The sequence below is a fragment of the Elaeis guineensis genome, chromosome 1 (assembly GCF_000442705.2).
Source record: "Elaeis guineensis isolate ETL-2024a chromosome 1, EG11, whole genome shotgun sequence".
NCBI lineage: Eukaryota > Viridiplantae > Streptophyta > Magnoliopsida > Arecales > Arecaceae > Elaeis > Elaeis guineensis.
In genome coordinates this window covers 122,460,807-122,486,189 of record NC_025993.2, presented here as the reverse complement: position 1 = coordinate 122,486,189, position 25,383 = coordinate 122,460,807, and the positions used below count along the sequence as shown (strand labels likewise).

The window sequence follows — 25,383 nt, the reverse complement described above, 5'->3', positions numbered from 1 at the left end:
ATCTTTAACAAAACTGAAAATTCAACCAATCATCAAATGTCTTTCTTTTCCAAAAATAAATAAATTAGATAGCATATTAGCTCTTATTTTTATTTTTCTTTCCTGCTTCAATGCATTAATTCATGCATCACTCCAATCATCGACCAATTAAACTATTCTAGATTCAAATTTTAGATTGATAAAATTACTTGGTTTAAAATCTTTAATATATCCCCATATGATAATATTTTTCTATTAAATCTCTTTGTCTCTCAACAATTTATTCTCATGATATATCACTCTTTTATTCATATATATGTAATATATATACATCGCATATATCTGACTGCTGCAATCAGAGAAAATTGTACGAGCAAGTTGACCACATAATGGACTTGCATGAGATGCATGAAGTCACATCGTTCGGTCTAGTGCTTAAATCATTGAGATACTTCATCAAGATACTCATAGCTAGTGTGGCTATATGGGTGGTGACTCTTACTTGGATATTCTAAGCCACCGAACGTTTTTCATTCCCTTTTTTTCTGGTTAAAATTGATGTTACAATAATCATTGACATCTTCTTGAGTAAGAAAATTTGTTAATTTTATGCAATCTTCTATTTATGTAAAGGTATTTTCCAAAACAAAGAGAAAAGAATAATAAAGCTTTTGTTATGTACACTTCTTAGGAGATCGAATTTGAAGCAACAAGTGGTTGATGAGACCTAACCTAATCGTGAGCTCAATCAAATATAATCTTAAGATCATCGTATTTAGACTTGAGATCCATATATAGATAGTTCTTAAGAATGGATCTATATATTTAGGTTCCTGATAGTCCAGCTTCAAACAAACTTCAAATTCTAAATTCATATAGCTAGCTCATAAAGGATCTATAAAAAACATTCGAATTTCTTGGTCCTATGCTTAAATTTATACCACACTTGAGCTTTAGATCTATCTATGCATTTTAATGGATTGTAAAATATTCAAGTATACAGGATTGTAGGATAACAACTACCTTACATTACATCAATTTTATGAACAGTTTGCTCAAGATCGCCAAGATTTAGACTTGAGCTCCACATATAGATACTCCCAAATAACGGATCCATACAACATGTGTGTTTATGCTAGTCCAGTTTTGGACAATTTTCTGGTTTTAATCCACATAAGTAGCTCATAAGGGATCCATAAAAATATTTGAATCCCTTGCAATCCTGTACTTCAGTTTATACCACTTTCAAGCTTTGAATCTATCTAAACTGTTTGATGGACTATAAAATCTTCAGGCAGTTAGTTTCTACTTTACGCTACATACATTTTAACCAGTAGTTTGAGATACAATATCGATGAACTGGTGACATAATTGTTGGCTCTCCGCCCCAATCTCTGCAGAGTGACCGTTGCACTCGAATCTACACCACCATCACACTCATTTGCCTAAGTCCAATGTATGAATCAATGGACCCACTACCACATATAACTTCCTAAAATTTTGTTTGACATGGGTGCAAGTGGCAAGCAGACTATTAGTTTCTCTTTTGTTTTTTTTTTGGGTAGCATATTAGTTTCTCTTTGGTGGTAGGTATCTTATCTAATATGCATGTTTCCACACGAAACAAGTTTACTAGAATAAATTTTCCACTTTAGCCATCAATGACTCCACCCTTTTTCCTGTACCCACCCTGTCTCCACTTGGGCAAAGTCTAGCTTCATGAGTAGACCAAGTCTACTTTAACCGTTAGATGTTGCTTTGGTAGTGGTTTACGATTGGGAAGGGATTGAGCACAAAAAATCCACATGTTCACAATGCAATTGACTCATGTAACTTTAGCTTGAATTCATGCATTTATCAAACGTTTCGACCTTTGGCCACTATGATATGATATGAGAAAGATATCTTATAAGAGAGAAGATTTAATTTTATGTGAGTTAGGGTCCTCCGCAATCAATATGAAACTAATCTCTCTCTCACTCGATACCGTTCATATACGGTATGCACATAAGGAAGAGGAGCCTTCCACTTTTCTCTCCGTGTAGGGTAAATAAAACCACCACCGGCGACCTACCACGCCAGCCACCCAAACGTCATCATCTATAAATCCCCTTCCATTTTCCCACCGCCGACTTCACCTCCAATCCTCTCCTCCCGTCATTCCCTCCCCCAGATCTCTTCTCTCCCCACTTTCTCCTCCGCCGTCCCACCTGCCTCCGCCGCCATGGACTCCGTGGCCTCCTGGGGTCTCGCCCCGCTCGATGCCGTCGACCCGGAGATCCACGACCTGATCGAGCGCGAGAAACGCCGGCAGTGCCGCGGCATCGAGCTCATCGCCTCCGAGAACTTCACCTCCTTCGCCGTCATTGAGGCCCTCGGCAGCGCCCTCACCAACAAGTACTCCGAGGGCATGCCCGGCAACCGATACTACGGTGGCAACGAGTTCATCGACGAGATCGAGAACCTCTGCCGCGCCCGCGCCCTCGCCGCCTTCCACCTCGACCCCGCCCGCTGGGGCGTCAACGTCCAGCCGTACTCCGGCAGCCCTGCCAACTTCGCCGCCTACACCGCCCTCCTCAACCCCCACGACCGCATCATGGGCCTCGACCTCCCATCCGGCGGCCACCTCACCCACGGCTACTACACCTCTGGCGGCAAGAAGATCTCTGCTACCTCCATCTACTTCGAGAGCCTGCCTTACAAGGTTAGCCCCGTCACCGGCTACATCGACTATGATAAGCTCGAGGAGAAGGCCCTCGACTTCCGCCCCAAGCTCATCATCTGCGGTGGGAGCGCCTACCCGAGGGACTGGGACTATGCCCGGTTCCGATCCATTGCTGACAAGTGCGGCGCCCTCCTGCTCTGTGACATGGCTCACATTAGTGGCCTCGTTGCCGCTCAGGTATCTGTCAAAATGATATTTTGAGACTTGCTTTCCTCCCAAAATTATATTTTTAGATCTGAGTCTTGGTTCCATAGGTCGGTTGAGGCAGACCTTTATTTATGGTATGTGGATCTGATTGATATTGGTGGGATTTGCTCAGTTCGTTGCAAGAACTAGATTAGATCTCGTGAAGTTTGGAGGTCATCAAGTAAATGTGTGTTTTGTTTCTGATATTGTCTGATCTTTTGATGTATGTGCCCTTCTTTTAATGTTTATATGGTCGTAAGCTCTTAATGTCCTGCTTTATCTGTTTGCTTGATCAATCTATGCGTCTCTATGAACTCATTAATGAAAGGTTTAAATCTACCATTCTTGTAGTCTAGATTCTGGAGTTGACGGGTTTGAGTAATTCATTACCGAAAATGAAGTGAATTTGCTAATTTCATCCGGTCATATAGAGCACCTCTTTTATAAATTTAAGAATGAGACCTAAATGTTCTGATCTATGTTTCTTTTGTACAGATCTGCATGGTTATAATGTTTGCTGAGTTAAAGAAAATCAAGTTCTTGCATTGTGAAAAATTGTAGATTTAAATGACCGTCTTGTTGGACTTATGCTTAGAAGGAAACAACCAAAGCAATAAATTCCATTAATATTGAAGAACGCTATCTTGATCGAACTACTTGATTTAACTTCCTGAATATCCTGATCCAAGATTTGTTCTACTAAACTGTTTGATATCTACTACCTTTGGTTTGTACTGATTAAAGAACCTAATATGAGCTTGAAGTCGCATATTTCTGTGTTTAAATATCTGAATTTTGTTTGAATTCTTTTTGGGAGCAAACAAATGAGTGTAAAAGTCTGCATGATTTTTGAAGGTTCAAATGCAATTCGGTATATTTTACTTCTGAGTTTGAATCTTGGAAAAGCTCTATACGAGTGTTGCGTGCATAGGTCACTCAATATTAGGGAAATGAAGAATTTTGTCAGAATTAGTTGATCCGTCAGTAAAGTATGACTTGAGATTTATTTTGTCAGAATCTTGTTTAACTTTTTTTGTTTTTTTGGTGTGTTCTTGTAGGAAGCTGCAGACCCATTTGAATTCTGTGATGTGGTCACAACCACCACTCACAAAAGTCTTAGAGGGCCAAGGTCTGGCATGATATTCTACAGGAAGGGCCCTAAGCCACCCAAGAAGGGCCAGCCAGAAGATGCTGTATATGATTTTGAAGATAAGATCAACTTTTCAGTGTTTCCATCTCTCCAAGGTGGTCCTCACAATCACCAAATTGCTGCTTTGGCTGTAGCCCTGAAACAGGCCATGTTACCTGGGTTCAAGTCCTATGCCAAGCAGGTCAAAGCCAACGCTGTTGCCCTTGGAAATTATCTGATGAACAAGGGCTACAAGATGGTGACCAATGGGACCGAGAACCACCTTGTTCTCTGGGATCTTCGGCCTCTTGGCTTGACTGGTATAAATTAGTACCTCCTTTCTGTGATTAGATGTTCATTTGATGTGCATAAATTCATCTTTTCCCCATTAAATATTTGTAGGAAACAAGGTTGAGAAGCTTTGCGACCTTTGCAACATTACAGTGAATAAAAATGCTGTGTTCGGAGACAGCAGTGCATTGGCTCCTGGTGGTGTTCGGATAGGTAAGAACTTTTTAGACATTTGCAAGTGCCTTTTGTTGGTATAAGTTGTTATCTCGCAGATGATTACAAGTTTTTGAAGACCATGTACCACCTTGTGGAATCTTTGGAATAAATTCAGAGGGTCTTCTGTTTCAGAAATTTTTAATTTAACATAAATATATGAGAAAAGAAGTCAAGTAATTTGGGAAATAAGTATATAAAGTACACACCTCTTATGAATGGCCTGTGGGCTATGCTATCATGCTTGTACAAAGAAGATCAATAATAAGACATCAAGGAAGAGTGCTTAAAAGCACTGTTCTCATGGTACATTCTCACTTGATGTAGATGAGAATTAATATGCAAGCGTTTATACATGGAATGCTCGTAATACATTCCAACTTGATGGGTCAGATGACCTGCCGACACCTCATGTGGGGCTCAACGCCAAAATCATGGTCATTGCTATGTGCACTCTGTATGCATATAGTTCTCATCTTCAGATGCACGTAGATCTAGCATCCATATACAACAGCCGTCAAGGGTAGGGTACAACAGGTTATTTGAATGTAACAAATTAGTTTTGTGGACTTTCTTTGAACATTTGACACCTTTCTTGTCACATAAATGATGATTGGGAAAATGAAAAACAACCATCCATCCTTGCTCCATACAAGAGTTGGCACTTGATCAATCTTTGAAAACTTGTGTGTGACTCCTAGTATATATATTATAATCATCTGTTCCTACTGTGCTATTTATAAATTGATGAAAGTTAATCCTTGCTATTGTTTGTGTGGCAGGTACTCCTGCCATGACTTCGAGGGGTCTGGTTGAGAAGGACTTTGAGCAGATTGCAGAGTTCCTTCACCAGGCTGTGACCATTTGCTTGAGCATTCAGAAAGAGTATGGGAAGCTTCTGAAGGACTTCAACAAGGGTTTAGTGAACAACAAAGATATCGAGAACCTCAAAGCAGAGGTTGAGAAGTTCTCATCTTCCTTTGACATGCCTGGTTTTCAGATGTCTGAGATGAAGTACAAGGACTAGGCCCAACATCATGATTGGCACAATGCTCTGTGCACATTACATCATGCTTCTTGTTGCTCCAAATTTGCTTTTGATTTGCTTGTCTATCTTGGCAGTTACTTCAGCTATCTTTTCTTTTTTATTTTGTTTTTCTATTTCCTTTTTTCCTCTTTAGATGTGCCTATGGAAAGACAGCATATAGTTCAATCACTGGAAGATATTCCATACTGTAGTGCTAATGCATTCTTTCCTGAGTAATAAACTTGAAAGCAATGGCCAGTGGCTTTTTGCTGCAAAGCGTGAGGCACTGAAAACATATGAAAGATGTTTTATTGAAATTGTTGACTATCAATTTCTGAGAGGTTCATATCAATCTACTGGATCTATTATTGATTTCATATATTATGCCATTGTGATTATGAATTATTAATGCTGATCGGTTTTCATGGTTTTAGCTTTGGGGAGTAGCATTCTCCTTGTAGTATGTGCTGCTTGTTTCCTTTCAACCTGTCTGGTTACACTAAAGCTTTCACTCCCAAGTAAATATAATTTGTTTTCAATCAGATTACAGAATACAGATTGTGCAGGTTAAATTTCTTCTTTTTTGGTTTTTTTGCTCATGACTCTCTATGTCGGACAAATCCTAAACACAGGGATCCTAAATCAGTCATTGGTCTGGACTGAAATTCCTTGACCATATGACTACGGTCTGCATCATGCTGGTTGTTACTATGATGATTTTAAATTGTTTTTGTAATCTGTGTGATACGGAAACTGCAGTTGTAAGTACTGAATGAGAATGTTACTAGCATTCTCTTCATGAAATAAAAATATTGGTCGCATGTGGCTATGTATGATTAGTTGTGCTGCTTGGCTCAACTGGGGACTGTGTGAGCTACCCTTAAGCATAGGCAGCAGTGGGCTAGACCAATGGTTAGAGGCTCTTGGGTTAACAAGTTTTATTAAGATACATTTATATAAAATTTAAAATAAATTGATTTTATAAAATATATTTTTTTATTTTTTATAAAATCCATTTTGTGTTTCATCTGTTAAGTCATGAAATCTGCAAATAAGTTCGATAAAAAATAGATCTCCATTTATAAAATATGTTTTATAGACGATATATTTTATATTTATATGTTTTAGAAAAGTCGGTTACACAGCATCTGAATGTATTGTATTGTAACACCTACGTGGATAGCGTTAAGCAAGCACGTTCGTATGTGTTTCCATACGCATTAAGCTTGTGTATAAAATAAAATTATTTAATATTTTAGAATTGAAGCATCACATTTTTGTAGTGGATTGTTAAAGGTTCCTTTAAAAGTACACTTCAACTTAAAAATAACAATAGCAAGTAATTGAGCTCCAAATTGGGTCAGCTGGTGTCATAAGGCCAAGGAATATTTGATCAATATCTTAATTCAGACGTATGTTTTGAAGCATTGATGTCACGCCCTGGCCCGAGGCCTGAGTTGGGTGTGCAATAAGTGGCCATACATCCTTAGAGTTTGATCCCACCGAATATGTAAGGCCTATTTTTGTCTTCAAACATTTAAACTCAGGTAATAGTATAATATCTTAATATATTAATTTAAAAAATAATATATAATTATTTAATAAAAATAAAAAAAAATTAATTAATTTTTTCATAAAATTATTAATCATAGTCTTCTGATCCTTAAATTCTTCGTTGCTTGAACTCAAGCCCCACTACTTTGCAACATCTGAAAAAAAAATATATATATATGGATGAGCTTTACGAGCTTAGTAAGTTATCAAAATTTTTAATTTTTTTGAATATTTATATAAAAAAATAAATTTTCAATTTCATGAGTATAAAAACATGCGATAACAATCAACATTAATTCGAAATATGTGTTTTGCTTGAAATAAATTTTGCAATCATTCAAAGACTGGTTTCCACTCTTGCTTTTCTAGTCCCTCTGATCGTGGCTATGATTAATTTTTGGCTAGTCTCAAAAGAGACTAGATCCTTACTACAACATGTTGTCCGTTAATTATGCATCAGTAGTCGCCCCATTAGAGGTTCTGAAGGAAAACTAGCTCTAATATTATATGGAGAAACGTAGTCTCATATGCACGTGCCAACATTTAGTCCCATTTGGCTAGGTCTGAAAGGAAAACTAGTTCATAATTACAACACACCATCTATCAGTATGTGCTAGTGATCATCTCACTGGAGGTTCGAAAGATGACTAAATCCTAAATCTATATGATCATAATATGACTAAAGAGTAGTGGACCAACATACAACATATTTTGATGCAAAGAAATATGATTCATGTTTCACTAAAACATATATATTCGATCGAATATTTCATGAATTATTTTCATATAGAGCATATAAGATAACATCATACTACAACAATGAATGTAGAATTAAATCTCATGCACGATAAAAATATATTAGAGGTAGAGATAACTTATTGTTCTCACCCTAGATTCTTGTGAAACTTCACCAACAAAAATATCAACTAAAACCTAAATAATTAAGTATCCTATTAGGTTTCTAAGCAGAAGATATTTTGATTTACACCATCGAATCTGATCTAACATCTAAGGGTCTCGAAAACCTCTAGGAACGAGATATTTATCAAAGATGAATATCTAGGTGGAGATCATGGTTATCTTTATGTAGAGAGTAGGTCACGATCACGCCTATTCGATATTCGAATCCATGTTTCAATTTGATTAAATTAAAAATCTCCAAATTAGATCTAATTCACAATTAAAAGAAAATTAATCTAATTAAGCAAAATTAGGCTTAATCTGGATAGATCAATAAACATAGAGGTAGAGAGAGAAATAGCCTGGGTTGGATTAGAGTCATGGTTTGATCCGTTGATGTTATCAATATCTAGGTATATGTTAAAATTAGAAACTAAATGAATACAAAGTATAGAAGTTTAATAGATGATTAATTAATTAATGACAGAATTTGGGAAGAAATAAAGAATTGGAAGAGAGTGACAACAGAGAGGAAGGAAAAGAAAGGAAAGAGAGAGAAGAGAAGAAAAAAAGGAGAAGAAGGAATCTTGATAGTCATCTGGCTGAAGTTAGGGGGGGTGGGTCATTGGCCAGCTAGGACAGCCGCCGCCGCCGACGGCCAAGAAGAACCCCTAAAATCATGTGTTAGATCAGCCAGAATTTGAGAAGATTGGCTTCAATCGAGAGGAAATAGAGGAGGGCAAGGGAAGGAGACTCACCGACGATCAATGGAGGTTAGATCTTGGTAGAGAGCGATGGCTCTCTGGCGATTCAAAGGGGCACAAATCTGAGCTAAAAATAAGGCAATTGCGGGTTTGAGAGGAAAACAGGGGTTTTGGGTGGCCAGGCTTATCTAAGGTGACTCTCATCAGCAACTGGAGAGGTGGAGGAAGGGAGGAAAAAAGAGGAAGAGACTTGGTGATTGCTCGATCATAGGTGGAGGGGTTTAAATCGAGGATGGCTGTGGAAGGATAAGGCTGGCCTAATGCCGGTCATTCGTCGTTTGCACTAACCCCTAACAGCTGTCAGCCATTCGCACCGGCCCAAAGAATCTATACCGATCACCTTGGATGGCCTTAACACCGGGAGACGGGGATTGAGATCCACTGTTCTGATCCCAAATTTTTTTTTCAAAATTATGAATTAAAGTCGGTAATGGGTTGCCAACATCAATTCAAAACTCGCTCAGATTGGTTAGGTTCACATTCTCCCCTCAAAAAAGATTTCATCTTGAAACTTGAAAATTTTATATTTTTTAAAGTTAAATATGCTCAACCCAAAACTTATATATACCAATTTGTCTTGATTCGGTATTTTTATCAAATCGAACACATGATCACACCATTTAAATATCCGCAAGCAATCCAATCACTTAGATTAATCACAATGCTCATACACATTTCTATATCGAAGTACATACTCTTCTCAAAAATGCTTCACAACTTGTTATCTCTATGCCAACTCTAAGAATATTGGTCCATCAACGAACATACAATCCAAGATCTCATCTTAATGTAATAACTAGATTTAGATCAATTATTAAAAGCTTTCTATCACATTCATGATTAAGATATAAACTACCAAGATTAGCACTAAATAAGTGACTAAGAGTCTGAGATTGAAATCATCATCAAGCCATGAATGCTAGCACATTCATAATTGGGTTGGATCAATTGGATTCTAAAACATCAAACCAAGATTGATTATTGACTGTATTGGAGTAGAGCTTTAAAAAGATTCAGCACAAACAGTGTAGTGGAGTTTTGACCTCATAAAAGATTATGACCAATTTTGATTAGAGTTAAATCATTTGATGGCTGAGAAGGTGATCATGATTACATAGTGATGGCTTAGATAACAAAATTCTATCATAAAATATAAAAATGATCAATATTGAATTATAAAAGTAAGTTTGGAAAAATAAGATACTTGATAGCATGATTTCTATATAGAAATTGAGATTATAAGGAGAGAGCAACTAATGCATGATTGATTCGGATACTTAACAAATTAGATCAAACCACAATCAATATTTTTCATTAGCTTTTAAATGACTCAAGCTACCATACTACTACTATGCAACTCTGATCATTTTTTTTTAAATTTCTTAATGATTCTAGATCAAAATTTTATAAAATCCAAGCAAATTTTTTTGTCCTTACTTTTCGAATACATTGGACCCTGATTAACCTTCAAGGTAATGTTATTATACTCCAGATCCAATTCTAGATACTTCGACAATTTAATTAGACAATTCAAAATTGATCTCTCTTCTTTAAGAATATTAATTTTATGCTCCATTAAATTACAAGATCCCAAATTAACTTCTCATAAACATAATTGATCCCCTATAGTCTTCTCTTCTAGGTTAAACTTATTTAAGCTTCTCACCTTTCTTTTGAAAAAATCAACATGAGATTCCACTAACATTTCAAAAATGGCGATATAGATCCATGTTTAATCCTGATTTTTAACTTCAAAAACCACTCACACAAAATCTAGTAATCTAGTTGAAGGATTTATAACAACCTCCGCCACGACATAGACTCTATGATTTCACAATGAGATCAATTCCACCAATTTTGAATTACATCTATAATTTATTATAATTATTATTTTTTAATCCAAAATAATTTTTAATAAAATCAAAAATATGTAAATGTAAATGATTATGGAAAGACTGATGGTTATGTAAATGGTTGTGAAGGGTCCTGAATGGTTTTCCGTATATGAAAGATGGCTGTATTTTCTTACCAAAAAATATGGCTCTATTTGACACTTAATTGCTACATGATTTTATGTGATTTACACTTAACTGTAATAGGGATGTATGCGTGGCTGATTTAGTTGGTTGTAAGACAAAATTGTTGGAGTTTAAGAAATGGTTGTGAATTTTAAATTAACGGATTGCTGTGAATTGTAACAAAGATTATGTATACATCTGTTTGGTTGTGAAGGTGGAACAAGGACTGCTGTAAATTATTATGCAATTGTTGTGTGAGTTGGTGTTAACGAGGTGACAGTTTCATTTTATTTGCCATATATCTAGGACTAGTGCAAAATTCAGTGCAAAGTATCAAAACAGAGTCTAGCTTTATGGTGGAAATTTCAGTGCATAGAGACCCTACATACTAGCTGCATCATCCATGAAGGATCAATCAGAATATACTAAAGCTGCATATTTTCTTTTCTCCTAATATATTTGTTAAATGAGATGACTTGTAAAACATATTCTAGGCCAGTTGCCAGAAGGCTAGGAGATAGCTTTTAAAAGGCTTGCTGCCAATTCAGAAACTGTGCATCTAGTCTAGAAACAGTGTATCCACTCAATTAATCTTTGAGCATCAATGCATTCCCTCATATTTAACTAGCAATCAATGACAGACAGGAAAATTCTGGAAAGCAAGATGATAAATAAATAAATAAATAAATAATAGTCAATTAAAAATTACATTGCAGTAATAGTTCGTCATACATTCTTGATTTAATTAGCAATACATCCATCATGCATCAACTAATCAGCAGAAGATCCATCACACAAGAAGCTAAAGCGTCAAGCCACACTACTATCTTGACCTCAATAATCAAATGATTACAGCCGCACTAATATTAACATCAAAAGAAAAGTGAAAATTATCTCCAATAACATTGATAGAATCAGCCATCCAATCTTCTTGTCCATGAGCCCTAGTCTCGACTCCATCCTACCAAGTTAATATTTCAGATCTACCATGCAAAAAAAATCATACTGATCATCCTGAAATGACAAAATTAGTAATAAGCAGATTATGCATAATATATTTTGTAGTAAAATCTCCTATTTTTATTCTTGGTTGAGTGAGACACTCCAACCCTGCAAGGACTGCTAACACATTGACATGCATGTAAGTCTTATCTCCAGAACCCATGCTGAGCCCCTTGAAAACAATCCCCTATTTGTGCTCTGCAATATTACAATGATAGTATTATCATCTTAAACCCAGCCAGCATATAGACGCTAATAAGCGAATTAAAATAGGCAAGAGAATAGAAAATAGGCCAAATTATATTTGGCCTCATCTTGTTTCTTCTCCCTTCCCCCTTCTTCCTTGTTGGTGGGTCAAATATCAGTCCTTAATTTAACTGGGAAAAAGCAGGAAAACAGTAGCTTAACAGCCTTAATCTATATATTTGTTATTCTTAGCATAAAAATAACAGATGCAACTCAAATCAAGAAAATTCTTAAACAAATAATCAAGCATACAAGAGTAGTGCAAAAGAACAAAATTAACAAAGGGAAAACATGAAAATGGCAACTTTTTTTAGTTTTAAGAGCATTTCAATGCTCGCAGATGAAGAGTTTAATTAAGGGAAGTTTTGGGAAGGTAAACTCCAAATTGGTGATGACGGGCCGGTCATCCAGCTTGGGGAGGCAGTGAATACTTGGTGAAGAACTGCTGCGAGGGAGAGTAGGGGATCACACAGCCATCAAGCCCCAGTGGCTTGGTTGGAAGCATAACCAAGTGCCCGAAGAAACGATGAGGACCCTTTTAAAATGAGAACGGGGTAATTTCGTTCCTAAATTACAATAAACCAAACAAATGATGAAAGAAACACTCATCAACTCATCTGTTAATCTACTCCCAGGAGCTTTTCGCAGGTAGAACTATGTTTATCTGGATCTATTTGTAAATATGGAAACGGAAGGTGTGTGTATGTGTGATATGCAACAAGCCCCAATAAGAGAATCTACAACCACCTTAGTTAGGCAAGTGTCTATTTCCATTCTAGCAGTCAAGTCCCTTTCATTATCACCACAAGCAGGTTGTGATGGCGAGATTGCCGATGACTGTTATCGGCGCAGACTTGAAAGATCAGCTGCCAAATTTACCAAATGATCAGCTATGTTACGCAATCAAGATGCTCAATTTCAATCTGTTACAGTCCTCTTAGTATTGCTGAAATTTCATCAGAGAAACAGGAAAAAACATGGTAATATTTCCTTTTTTCATTCCATAAACTTTAATAATCAAGATCCAGCTGAAATAACACGCGATCCTTCAGGTGTAGCCTTTACGTAACCTAGATTCCTCAGCTTCTCCACCAGTTTCCTCTCTGCAGTCGCCTGAATCATGAGTACCACAAAATAACATCATCAGAGAATTGCTCATACATACAACTTTTTAATGGTAAATGATAATATGCATTATGAGAGACTAATTCAGCAATCTCATCATCTCAATACAACTAAGCAGAAAAAAAACGAGCCTCCAGATATCATGAAAAATGGATGCTCAAGTGCCTATGCATAATGTCGTGAGAGAAAGGGATCAAAGATTACCTCAACCATGGGGCTGTCTTTTGGTATGTTGCATGCCAGAACTATATTAAGGCCATTCTTCAGTACTGGCAGAAAGCAGAAAACCATCAGTCACTGAATGCTCCTTAAAAGAACGTACAAAGAACATTCCATAATGGTAACCATACCTAAACGGCGAGCAATGCCGGATCCAGTGTTGTCAGAACTCCCTCCAATCAAAGAAGTAACACTCACTGCATTGTTCTGCAAAATCTCATCCAGACAGAATACATGTCAGATACCTGAAGATAAAATTAACTGCAACAGTATCAAATCATGAGTTTGTAGATATTTGACTACCGGTGGAGTAGCCGCAGCAGCATATAAATGCCCAAATCTAGCAGTGTTGCACCCAATCCACACATAGATCTGCACCAATTATGCAAGGTGACAAGATTATTAGTGATTTGAACAGAAACATACAGCATCTCACACCAAGAAATAGGATGAAGTTGAAGAGAATATTTGCTGAATGAGTATAGAAAACTAGGGATGAAAGTGCCAACATTCCATTAAGGAATCTCCATCTGTACTATCGGCAGTAAGCAAAAGAGATTGTTAAGAACACACCTGGAAAAAATGACCAGAAAGCCAATCCAATAGAAAGAGGTTAAAAAATTGCAGAAAACAGCTTTGGGAAAGCATCTACTGAAAGCATAACTTCCAAGAATTCTTGATGTAACTCCTTATGGTGAGGTACTAACACAGGTCCGAAACATGCTAGGTATACAAGTTTGTCTTCTTCAAATCAAGGGGAAAAAAAAAACTTTAAAAATGTGCTGTTTTGATTCTGTACAATTTATTGATGTACGAAACTACAGACAATCGCTAAAATCCAATGCAACAACTACTCATACCTCACTTGCATATGCAGTTTCACTTACAAACCTCAGACTTCAGGATATGGCATAAACCACCAGGCCTCATCCCATCAAGATGGAGTTGGTTATGGAGCATAACTCAGATAAGAGGACGAATATCCGAATTTCTTAACTTCACCTGCACTGAATCTTGTTCCATCTCCTAAGATTGCTTCTTTGTGTTTTCAATCTCTTATCCATCAAGCACCCCTTTCTGCTACAATGTCTATCAAATCCAATATTATTTTGTTGAAAGTTTGACCGCTTTCAGACTCTAAACTTTTCTCTTTTTTTTTTTTTTTATCACAAACACAGTTAGGCCTTTTTTTTTCTTGAAACCCTCTAATGAGTTGTGAAGTTAATTTTCTATTATTTTATTATAATTTTTACTTATGTTTCTTAAATAATTTTGCTCCCTAAGTTTTTGAAAGCACTGCTTCTCACCTGGCATTCAATGCCAGTTCAGGCTAGTAGCTTTTTGCCACATTTGATTTTAAGCAGATATTGAAGTCATTCTCAGTCATTATGTAGCGATGGGCTCATATGGCATAACGATTCGTTCTTAACAATTTTCAATATTCATTCTTACAATAAGAATTTTGGATCTACCTAGTTATTATGGCAAATGGAAATCCAAAAGTTTGTGCAAATCTAGTTGTTTAAGATAGGTAATCAAGAAAGGATGTGGATCATTGAGATCAACACCTTTTATTCTAAAAGGATGTTTTTTTTGTGCATTTAGTCTATTTAGATCACCAGGAAAAGGAGTAAGTGTAAAGCAAATGTGCGAGCATGTCACAGATGGTTGAATAGACATTTCCAGCATAACCATGACAGACAACCATAAGACGACATATCTGGGTTAAATTCCTATTTCCAACTGTTCCATTCTAAGCTCCTTATGAGATACTTCCAGCATTTAAAGTTTAAGAATCATATACAGATAACCAACAAGACTTATTCAACCAAGACTAAGAAGGTTGAACAAGGAATTCATGTTCATTTCTTTGACAACAATTTTGTAACGAGTATGGAGATTAAAATTTTATTGAACATTCCACTTCGTTGGTTAGGCTCATAGCAGATAAAAATAAAGCTGTTACAGTAATCAGGTGAATTCACTTATTATTTGTTTAACATTTTGATAGTAAATGGAGGTGACAACTTTGATGCTTAGTTATCTCCCTCTGGTAGTGTAATGATTTTTACAACATAGATACAAAGGTGTCCATTCAAGCCAAGGAGGCTTACAAATTTCCTTGATCCATTCTTTCTGCATCATGCTTCAACATTTTCAGGTGACATATTTTATTTTCAGATGATACATACTGGTTTCTCTATCACACTGAAACCATCTGCTGAAAACAACAATAGCTGGTTCTAGGGTATGTTTTAGTGGTGTTGGGCAAAATGATACAGTCTAAGATCACATGTAAATAAACTAATCTATGAGAGACTGGGTGAAAAAAAAACTTAAGAATTTACGCTTGAAATATGAGCATAAGAACTAAAGAACAATAGTCAGAAGCACATGTAGACTGCCAATTAACATCAAAAATACCACAACATACTATTGCTCAGCATTAAAGAAAATAAACACGATAACCTAAAAGCTGATTTCTCAATCAAAGAAATTCAATCAATATCACTCATAGAATAGTTAGAACTAAGTCCAAGAAAATTAAAATTAAGAGTTCATGAGTGTTAAACATATATGAAGATGGCTTACTTTATTATGATCTAAGAATCTAAGTCACAGCTGGATTCAGCAAAACAACAGTAAACACTAAACACAGCAAAAGGAGAAAAAAGAAAAAAAAAAGCATCCACAAGCTGAGAAATATACAATAATGGAGGTAGTAAACCAAGAATACATGCAATGTGCTGCTATAACAGAAAAAACATCACCTGCTTTGCAAGCCTTATGATCTGAAAGTGAAGTGTGACATCATGCAAATCCTCGGTAAAACATGTGATCTGTACATCACTATCTATCGCTTGATCTTCTGATGTCTTGCTTTTCCCATTGCATTGAGCATCAGTAGTAATATGCAGTGCTGAATTCAACTCTCCTGATGCCATAATCAAGTGGACCTGTAAGTGCGAATAGAACAAAAAACAAGAAGAATTAGGTAAGACATAATACAAGGCAATTGTCAAAAGCATGACTTTAACGAGAAAGCAAATCAAAAGTAATGTACATAAGAAAGATGGAGGCTAGATCTGAATAACTGAAATGAAATCAGAGACAAATTGCTTCCAGGGTAATACATACTGTCTCCTAATATGCTCATCATAACATGATTTCAGGGTCTGAAAGATATAATCTCCCAGCCTACTTGAAGAGTTAATTTGCAAAAGGCTTGAGTTTCTAGAGAAGAAGTTACTCGTGTAAATGAGGCTCACACTACTAAAATTAACCCGACCACCCAATTGAAATTAGCCTTGAAACTTTATTTAATAGGAGTTCACAGATTTGTCCTGTAATTAGGGCAAAAACTAAGGTTGTATGCTTTTGCTGGCCAAAAATCTTCTGTTTACTTATTTCCTTGACAAATATGTCAGACAAAACCATAAAATGTTCAGGTCACTTCAATAGTGCTGACAAAAGTTATGCCGGAAAAAACAGAGCCGAGCCAAGTGCTGGTTGTCTTGGGTCAATCATACTAAGAGGATGTTTATGGTTCTGTCAATCATAATAAGAGGATGTTTAAGGTTCATTCAACTTCAAGCTAACCTCAGATATGTTTCTTCAAGGTCAGCTTGTAACCCATTCAAGGAAGCCAATGTTTTGCACCGAGACAGAACTTATAATGTCTTTTAAGCTTGTGATGGATAGTTTGGTTAAGAAGATGAGCTACAAATACAGCTTAAGCTTGATTCTTTTTATACTTGAATGAGTTTGAACAAGACTGATTCAGAAGCAAAGCCCATGCTATTCACGAGCAGCTCAGTTTATTTGTGGCCCAGGATATAAGGGTCATCAGCATGCCACTTGACAGCTCCACCAACGAGTCTCTTTCCCATATCAATGTTAAAATAAGACACATGAACAAGCAAAAGTATAACTGAGACTTAGGGTGGAGTCATCACATCAAACGTCGAAAAGTTAAAGATCCAGGAAGAACAAGCTTAATGAGTTTGGACTAAAAGCAGGTTCAGTGCAAGTGAGAAGGGAATCACATGTTCTAATTTCAGGATTGATGTATGGATATGTGTGCTATCCTGCATCGCTTTGATTAACATTTCCTAAGAGTTTTCATTGTTACAGGTTATTTCAATAACTATCTTTTGTCTCGTCTCCAGGAAATTCTTCATTCTCGCATAAAAAATTTCGGAGAGCCTTTTCTTGAAGAGGACATTCGCATTACAATTAATACAACACTTTTGATCAAAAATTAGAGAAGCTTTATCCCTCCAAGAACCAAGACGGAACATCAGTGGAACAGTGGTCGAGGGGGTGGCTCTCTTTGGTGAGTGGTAGCAAACAAGATAAAGGGAATCAGTGGGGGTAACCAGGATCTTGCTACAAGACTTTCATATTCCATTTAACTTCTTCTAAAGTTAACATCTGACCATCCAATCAAGTGAAGGCAAAATAGTAAATTGGAACCAACTAATGGGGCACTAATAAATTAACATCTGAAAAGGATCTGATGGTACTTTGGATGTATTTTCTTAGAACCATCCTAACTGGTATGATAATTCATGCAAGAGAAAATGAAAAGTTTTTTTTTTTAATTTTGAAAAAAATGAGCATGATTCTTCTGCACTACAATTATCTCAGTTCAAGTACTTGGAATGCATCATTCAAAACTCAAATTATTATCTTGGATCACCGAAGGAGATAGTTTACTTTATTTCACTTTATAGAAATGACAGTATACATTGTAATGTTTTAAATTAAGCAGGATTTCTGCATAGTCCTAAATCGCAAATGAGATGGCTCAAGCTATGCTACTAAAGGTGAACATGGTCAATTTCTGGCATCTATCTTCTCATAGTTAGGACCCAAATTCCTTATGATATTTCCTGCTTCATAAAATGAACCTAACAAAGATCCACCCCAAGTAAATGCCTCTTTAAACAACTCCAAAAATGCATCTTATTGCTCAAGCCATGATGGCATTTTAAATGTTACAACTTTATGATAAATGAAACCTTTGAAACTTTTCACACAATGGATAAAAAGGTTTGTGGGCATCTTCCAACAATCTAAAAAATTTTGTAGCAACATCATTCAGCTCCTACGATCATGGCTAACTGGAGCATCCTCAACATCACTCGAAACCATGTTCATGCTTGGATATAGATTGTGTATCAGTCCTTCCGGATCATCCATTACTGCATCTCCCTCATCTCCTTCATTTGTCTTAGTTATTGACCGGTTCTCAGGATCCAACCTTCTCTCTTCCAATTGCCTATGACGCAATTAACAAGCATAATTCTTCATGATCCCTTACTCGTACATATCAATTTTGATATCTACCCAAGTCATAAATCTTCCATCCACATATTGTGTACATGGACATATAATCAACTCCTGTTCACTATTCAAAAATTCATAGCCAAGAAATTCCTTCACCCAATCTATGTACTCTCTGATCCTTCTATCATCAATCTTCATCCAACTTTTGTAAACTTGAGCTATTTGCCAACTACTAACTAGAGATTGTGTCAATTATAGTTGTCATCAGAAATATGCTTCATGCTTTCTAAAATCTCCAATTCCTCTCTAAGAAGTTTGCTGTTCCTATCCCATTAAAAAAGGCATAATTCCCAATTACTAGTAATCATTATGTATCATCATAAAACATGTATTAACTAAAGTCCAGTAGATTCAGATGCTTCCAAACCATAAATCATGCAAAACATAGTATTGAGCTGTTGGAATGGTCAATATTTGGATAGCTTAGGAATATATTTTAGATTGTTAGGTCTTATTGATGATGTAGATAATGATTAGTGCTGCAAATCCTCCATTTACTCCAGTCTCCTACAAGGAGAGTTGACTCTGTGTGTGTGTGTGTGTGTGTGTGTGTACATACATACGTATAGATATAGATATAGATATCGATATAAATTAATGTAGGAACAAAAACCCAATTTGACTAATACTATACAACAAATTTCTGAATCGAAATCCCACATTGGAAATCACAGCATTCAAAACACAGAGAAAACAGAAGGCTTTTAGAGATTTCCTATTACTGAATGAAGTTTTCCTAAAAATGATGATTTCATTGGCACATACAATGAGGTGAAAATGATCCATTATTTAGAATCATTCAAATTGGTTGAGTTTTAGTTCGTATGTGTTTCACTATGCTAAATCAAGATAAATTGTTTGAGATCCAACAATTTTTCGTTTGTAGTTTCTAGAAAAATAGCAATATTTTTGGCTTCTTAATTTATGTTACTATATATTTTAGCACACTCTTTTGGTGCTGTGACTGCCGTCCATTTGCGTCCCCTTGACACATAGGTTAGAGACTTCTAAGAAACAAGAATATCCTTTTTTTCTTTATTTTCAAATATTGAATCATGGTCATTGGTGTAGATTTTCAATATCAAAAATCCTATTGTTGATTTTGTATAGTTAAAATTGGGGCTTCTATCTACCAACAACATGCCAGCTTAGCTAGTCTCTGTTTGTTTGTCCCACATTGAAACTTTGGTGTTAATATTGATACTAATCTGGATACTAACTGTGATTCCTATGCATTGTAATGTAGGAAATGAAAACTAACACTCATGCTGCAAGAGCACCATATGCTAGTTTAGCAATAGCATGAGTATGAACTTGATTAAAATGCCTTATAGATATAAAAGATAGTATTTAAACATCATTGTGGCAACAAGAGCATTTGGAAGACTGGGGGTCATTTTTGAAGGCCCATGAATAATGGACGCCTCGATTCCACCTAGTTGTTTGCCTGGTGGTCCAAGGCAGATATACTCAAAGCATTCCCACTATCATGATATCTAGTGAAGCATATCAACTATACTGGTTTTGCTACTTGAAGAGGCTAATATCATCCAAAAGCTACCTCTAGTTTAGTTGATCATTTGATACATGTTCTATGTTATTCTAAACTTTGATATCATAAGTCATTTGACCATTTCCATTCCACTGATGTTCTTCCTTTTCGCTCTTTTCTTTTTAATACTCCTGAATAGAAACTAGTTACTAGTTGAACAGTGTATTACTTAGCTAGCATAAGAAATGTTCAATGGCATCAAATGCACATGAAGAGGAGAGGAATGCAGGAATTTTCTTTGATAATATGATGCAATCATTCTTTTTACTATGAGCCACACTTAAAGGTTGGACAGCTCTCTAGTTGTCATATATCAATAATCACTCGTCAAATGCCCTCTCTGTGGCCTTGTTCAAAATAAATGAGTCATTCATAGTATGCACACTTCAAGCAAATATGTAAGTTACAGCCATATGCTAAAACTGCCATCACCCAGCTTTGCTATTTTTGTGGATCCAACTTGTCACGCCCCCAAAGGTTCAGTAGTCCCCTTGAAAGCTGGAGGAGCAAGTTTTTTAAATTCTGAAATGTTGTTCCGTTGTACTGGTTGCTCTCCATGTTGTGGTGGTGGATGCTGATGTTGTTGTGTATCTCGTTGTATCTGCTGTTGTTCAAACATTTGCTGCTGTATTTGTTGTTGCGCTTGTACCATCCTGATTAGGGTCTGCATTAACTGAGCCATATCTGGTTCTTGACGTGCTCTCGAAGTACTCCCATTAGGATCTACGACTCCCTCCTCCTGAGGGGTGCCACTGGTCAGATGGGGAGTGCTACCATCCCGTGGTTGTGATGTCTCTCTTGCAATTCCTTGAGTAGTTCTTGTCATTCTACGGGGAGGCATGGTAACCTTGTAGTAGTAAAATCTTATTAGATTCATTTATCTATTTGTTAGGATGGGTTTATTATGATGCTCATATTCTAACGTCCCAATATTCCTAATGTTTACCCACCTACACTCATACTATGTCAAATTCTAGGTGTCATAATTTATCCACTTATGCTCTGATACCATATTAATTGTCACGCCCCCGATCCGAGATTGTGAATCGAGGGTCGCGGCAACCGCCGCACACTCATGAAGAACTCTCTCCATAAGCATGCAAGGCATCTCATCACGATATCAATGCATCGCAGCGGAATAAATTCAAATAATTATTATTCAACTTTAATTCAAGTAATTAAATCAAATGTCTTACATCCAATAAAATTTTTCTAAAACAATAAAACAATAGATCTAAATTCAATGAAGTTGAAAATGCTAATCTCGCTTCTAAAAGCTCTGTCCCAATATTTCTTCCCACGCTTGAAATTAATTATCTGAATCTGAAAAATAGAAAGAAAGGTAATGAGCTAGACAGCCCAGTAAGTAACAAATATCTCTACCAGATATTTCAGATATTATCTAATTTTCAAGAATAATGCTGCAAATAAACATAAAAGTATATTTCATGCTGATCAAATATTTTCAAATATTCACATATAATATAATCATAAATCCGATTCGATTCAAAACACTCGTAACTCAACAGCCTTGACTATGACCAACGTTTAACCCCCATTGGCGGGGTCCACAGAATACCAGCGCACAACCCCCACTGGCAGGGTCCAAAATACCAGCGCACAACCCCCACTGGCAGGGTCCACAAACACCAGCGTACAACCCCCACTGGCAGGGTCCATAAATACCAACGTATAATCCCCATTGGCGGGGCCCACTGAAACATAGTTAGGCTGAGAGCATAAATCCGATCTGTATCAAAACACTAAATATTTCACTGAACATGTGCATAAATCGACATACCAAAATATTTCAAAAGCACTTTTCTTTCAAAACATAATTTCATAAATCATGCATAATTTTCAGAGAATAATTATTTATTTTCAGAATAAATATAGAATATCTCGAGAAGATGATTCATTACTTACATTTCACGGAGCACTAAATGAACGGATCGACTAACTTCTAGGAGATTCTTCCGTGCCTATTATCCAAAATTATATTTTTACATTAATTTAATTCAAAATTAAATCTAACAAATCCTAAAATTAAAATCTCGCTTAAAATCAGACTCGTCTCTAAACTCGATCAGAATCATCAGATGAAGCCTTCCCCTACGCTAACCCTAGAGGAATAGCTTTAAAGAGAGAGAAATCCATCAAGAGAGAGAAACAAGCTAGAGAGAGAAAATTCTAGAGAGAGAAAGTAGAGAGAGAAAGTCCAATTCCAGAGAGAGAAAATCAGGGTTCAGTCTGAAAGAAGAGAGAGAAGAGAGAGAAGAGAGAGAAACTCTCTCTCATCAATTTCAATTTTTTATTTATTTATTTATTTATTTATTTATTTGTTCATACATATATATATATATAAATATATATATATATATATTTATTATTATTATTATTTTCTTTTTTTTTTTTTCTTTTCTTTTTCTTCTTTTCTTTTTCTTCTTTTTCTTCTTTTTTCTTTCCTTTTCTTTTTTTTTCTCTTTTTCCTTCTTTCTCTTTTCTTTTTTCTTCTTTTTCTTTTTTTTTTCTTTTCTTTTCTTTTCTTTTCTTTTCTTTTTCTTTTCTTTTTCTTTTCTTTTCTTTTCTCTTTTCTTTTCTTTTTCTTCTTTTCTTTTCTTTTTCTTTTTTTTTTCTTTTTCTTCTTCTTCTTCTTCTTTTTCCTTGGTTCCTTCCAGGCCGAACAGGGGACAGTGGGGGTTCTCCGGCCTTGATCGGCCGTTCGGGCCACGGCCACCGCGGCGGAGGTCGGCGGCCGTCGGGAATCACTCCCCCGGTCATGGAGGAGGGTGGCCGGCGATCAATTCCGATCGCCGGCGCCGGAAACTTCAAGGAAAAGAGACCCAAAAACAGAGGTCCCTTTCCCGGCCGGAAATCGGCGACTTTTGTCGCCGGCAGCCGCGCACAATTGCACGGGGAGGAAGGAGAAGAAAGAGGGAAAGAAGAAGGAGACTCACCTCAGTCTCCGGAGACCTCGTCGGCGGCGATCACGGCGAGAAATCAAAACGGTGACCGCAGCTTTATTTCGGAAAAATCAGAGGGAAGGAGAGGGAGAAGAGGCCGATGATCGGTCTCAAGGGGAAGGGGTCTTCTTATAGAGCACCCTAGGACTCCGAGGGGTCCTAGGAGTCCTAATTTCCATGGGTTTCGCCGGAGAAGAAGACTCCTACCGGGAGTCTTCTTCCCGGTTCCTCTATTTTTTTTTTTCTGTTTTGGGCTTTTGTGGGCTTGATTTGGTTGGGCTATCACACAACTAGTGACACATTCTTGGAAATATTTGAATAGTCAAATAACAACCTTCCTGTGAGGTATAAGAAGTAGAACAGGGTGGGATACACGTTTCATGCTAAAATGGGGAGGCAACTACAAATGTGTAATGGAAAGACTAGAAAAGCCACATATGTTTACTAGATGTGCTAATCCTAAGCAATATGTGTTATAATAAACAACTAAAGAATGATTGGCGAAAAAAATGCTCTCATGAAATAAGAAGTTGCCATTCTTTATGCATTTTGCTGTTGCTTCATGTATATCAGTGTGTATTGTTGATATATTGAATGTGTGATCATATTAACACAATCTTATGTTGAAGCATCAGATGTTCTTCTAGACCGGGAACAAAAAAAAAAAATAATACAATATTTTTCTTAGGACATAAAGACAATCAGGATGGAAAAGAAAATGCAATTATTTTGAATAGAAGAAGCATTTCCTTTGCTTCCACTTTAGTGCATAGGATACCATATGCCTTGTAGTAAGAAATGTCGATGAGAGCTTAAATTCCATATTCATTACATCTATAAAAATATGTTTAATTTCAATATTTTTCCATCCAAATACCATACAAAAGTGAAATTTTAATAGTTTCTTGTTGGCACTGAACAACACAAACTTAAAATCAAAAAAATGAATCTAGGACTCGAGCTAATGATATGGCATATGCAGGCTAGGTGCTAATAAAGGAGAAAATATAAAGAAGAGAGGGGGACGTGAATTGAAGATGCCCTCCGCATACATACTATTTGGTCTTGTTTGGTGGTTCTTACACCAACCCAACCACCACTTCAAGAATATCATCTCGGAACCATATATCCAATATACATTCTAAACATCTCTTAAGAATCAATGCATTATTTAATAATCCTAACATATCCTTGTGCTTCAATACCGGGCACTTGGACATAATAAATAGTGATATGATACTTAGGTCCACATCTTCACATCTTCAATCAACCTCCCAAAAAATAATAACGATGAAATAAAGAGCAGACTCTCTTGCCAAAAAAGCTTAAGAACTTATATATGGAGAACAAGGCTGTACAACCCCCACACATAATCTCAAATATCAAGTTATCTAATCATTAATTTCATTTCACATGGCATTTATCATCATCAATATGTGTTCCACTAGGGGGAAATAAATAAACAAGTCAAGAGCTAAAATCAAGCTGAAAAATGTAGCAAAGAAATAACAAAGGTTCTATATAATGACATCACGTTGGCCAATAACGTATATATTTAACCAGAACAAAAGGAATTATTATAAGTTATGTATGATATCTTGATCCACCAATCTGGAAACTATACAAAATTCAACAAAATAACAACTTTGCACCCCCGAAGAGCACATAGATTTGAGGCCAGAGTTAGAGATCTAAACAGAGTTGTAGAAGGCTTATGGCAAGCATTAGAGATCTACCTAAGATGCAAAGGGCTAGATATGAGGCTGGAGACGTCGTCGGAACCTGAAGGAGACACTGTCAGAAGAAGTCCTCCGCCGCCGGATCGAGGGAAAGGTCCGCTCTAGCCAGTCTCAGATGAAATCTTCCACCGTTGTCGCCTCGCCTCGGCTTCCGTGGGTCGTCGACGGGAAGGCGTCGTTGGAGGCCGCAGTTGGGGGCAGCCGATGCGGAAGGGCCCGTGGGAACGAAGACTTCCACCGTCGCCGCTTCTCTCCGCAGGCCGCGTCACGGCCTCCGGGGTATTGTCGACGGGAAGGTGTAGCTGGAGGCTGCGGTTAGGGGTGCTTGATGTGGAAGGGTTTTGGGCAGCAGCGAGGGTTTCTGTGCGCGTGAGCGAGAGAAAAGAAAACCGGGCGCGG

The 25,383-nt window shown here is 36.8% G+C and overlaps 2 protein-coding genes across 2 annotated transcripts; one reads left to right on the top strand and one right to left on the bottom strand.

Moving 5' to 3' along the window:
* The first annotated feature begins 2,032 nt into the window (after positions 1-2,032).
* LOC105038874 (serine hydroxymethyltransferase 4) lies at positions 2,033-5,927 on the top strand. The gene is made up of 4 exons (XM_010914791.4): positions 2,033-2,881; positions 3,949-4,339; positions 4,422-4,523; positions 5,306-5,927. The coding sequence occupies exons 1-4, from the start codon at positions 2,204-2,206 to the stop codon at positions 5,548-5,550; spliced, it is 1,416 nt and encodes a 471-aa protein (XP_010913093.1). The 5' UTR covers positions 2,033-2,203; the 3' UTR covers positions 5,551-5,927.
* A 6,981-nt stretch (positions 5,928-12,908) lies between these two features.
* LOC105038873 (uncharacterized) lies at positions 12,909-25,383 on the bottom strand. The gene is made up of 6 exons (XM_010914790.4): positions 24,982-25,383; positions 16,150-16,335; positions 13,682-13,750; positions 13,510-13,585; positions 13,364-13,428; positions 12,909-13,147 (listed from the first exon to the last, which is right to left on the bottom strand). Exons 2-6 carry the CDS (start codon positions 16,321-16,323, stop codon positions 13,052-13,054), a joined length of 480 nt encoding a protein of 159 aa, XP_010913092.1. The 5' UTR covers positions 16,324-16,335; positions 24,982-25,383; the 3' UTR covers positions 12,909-13,051.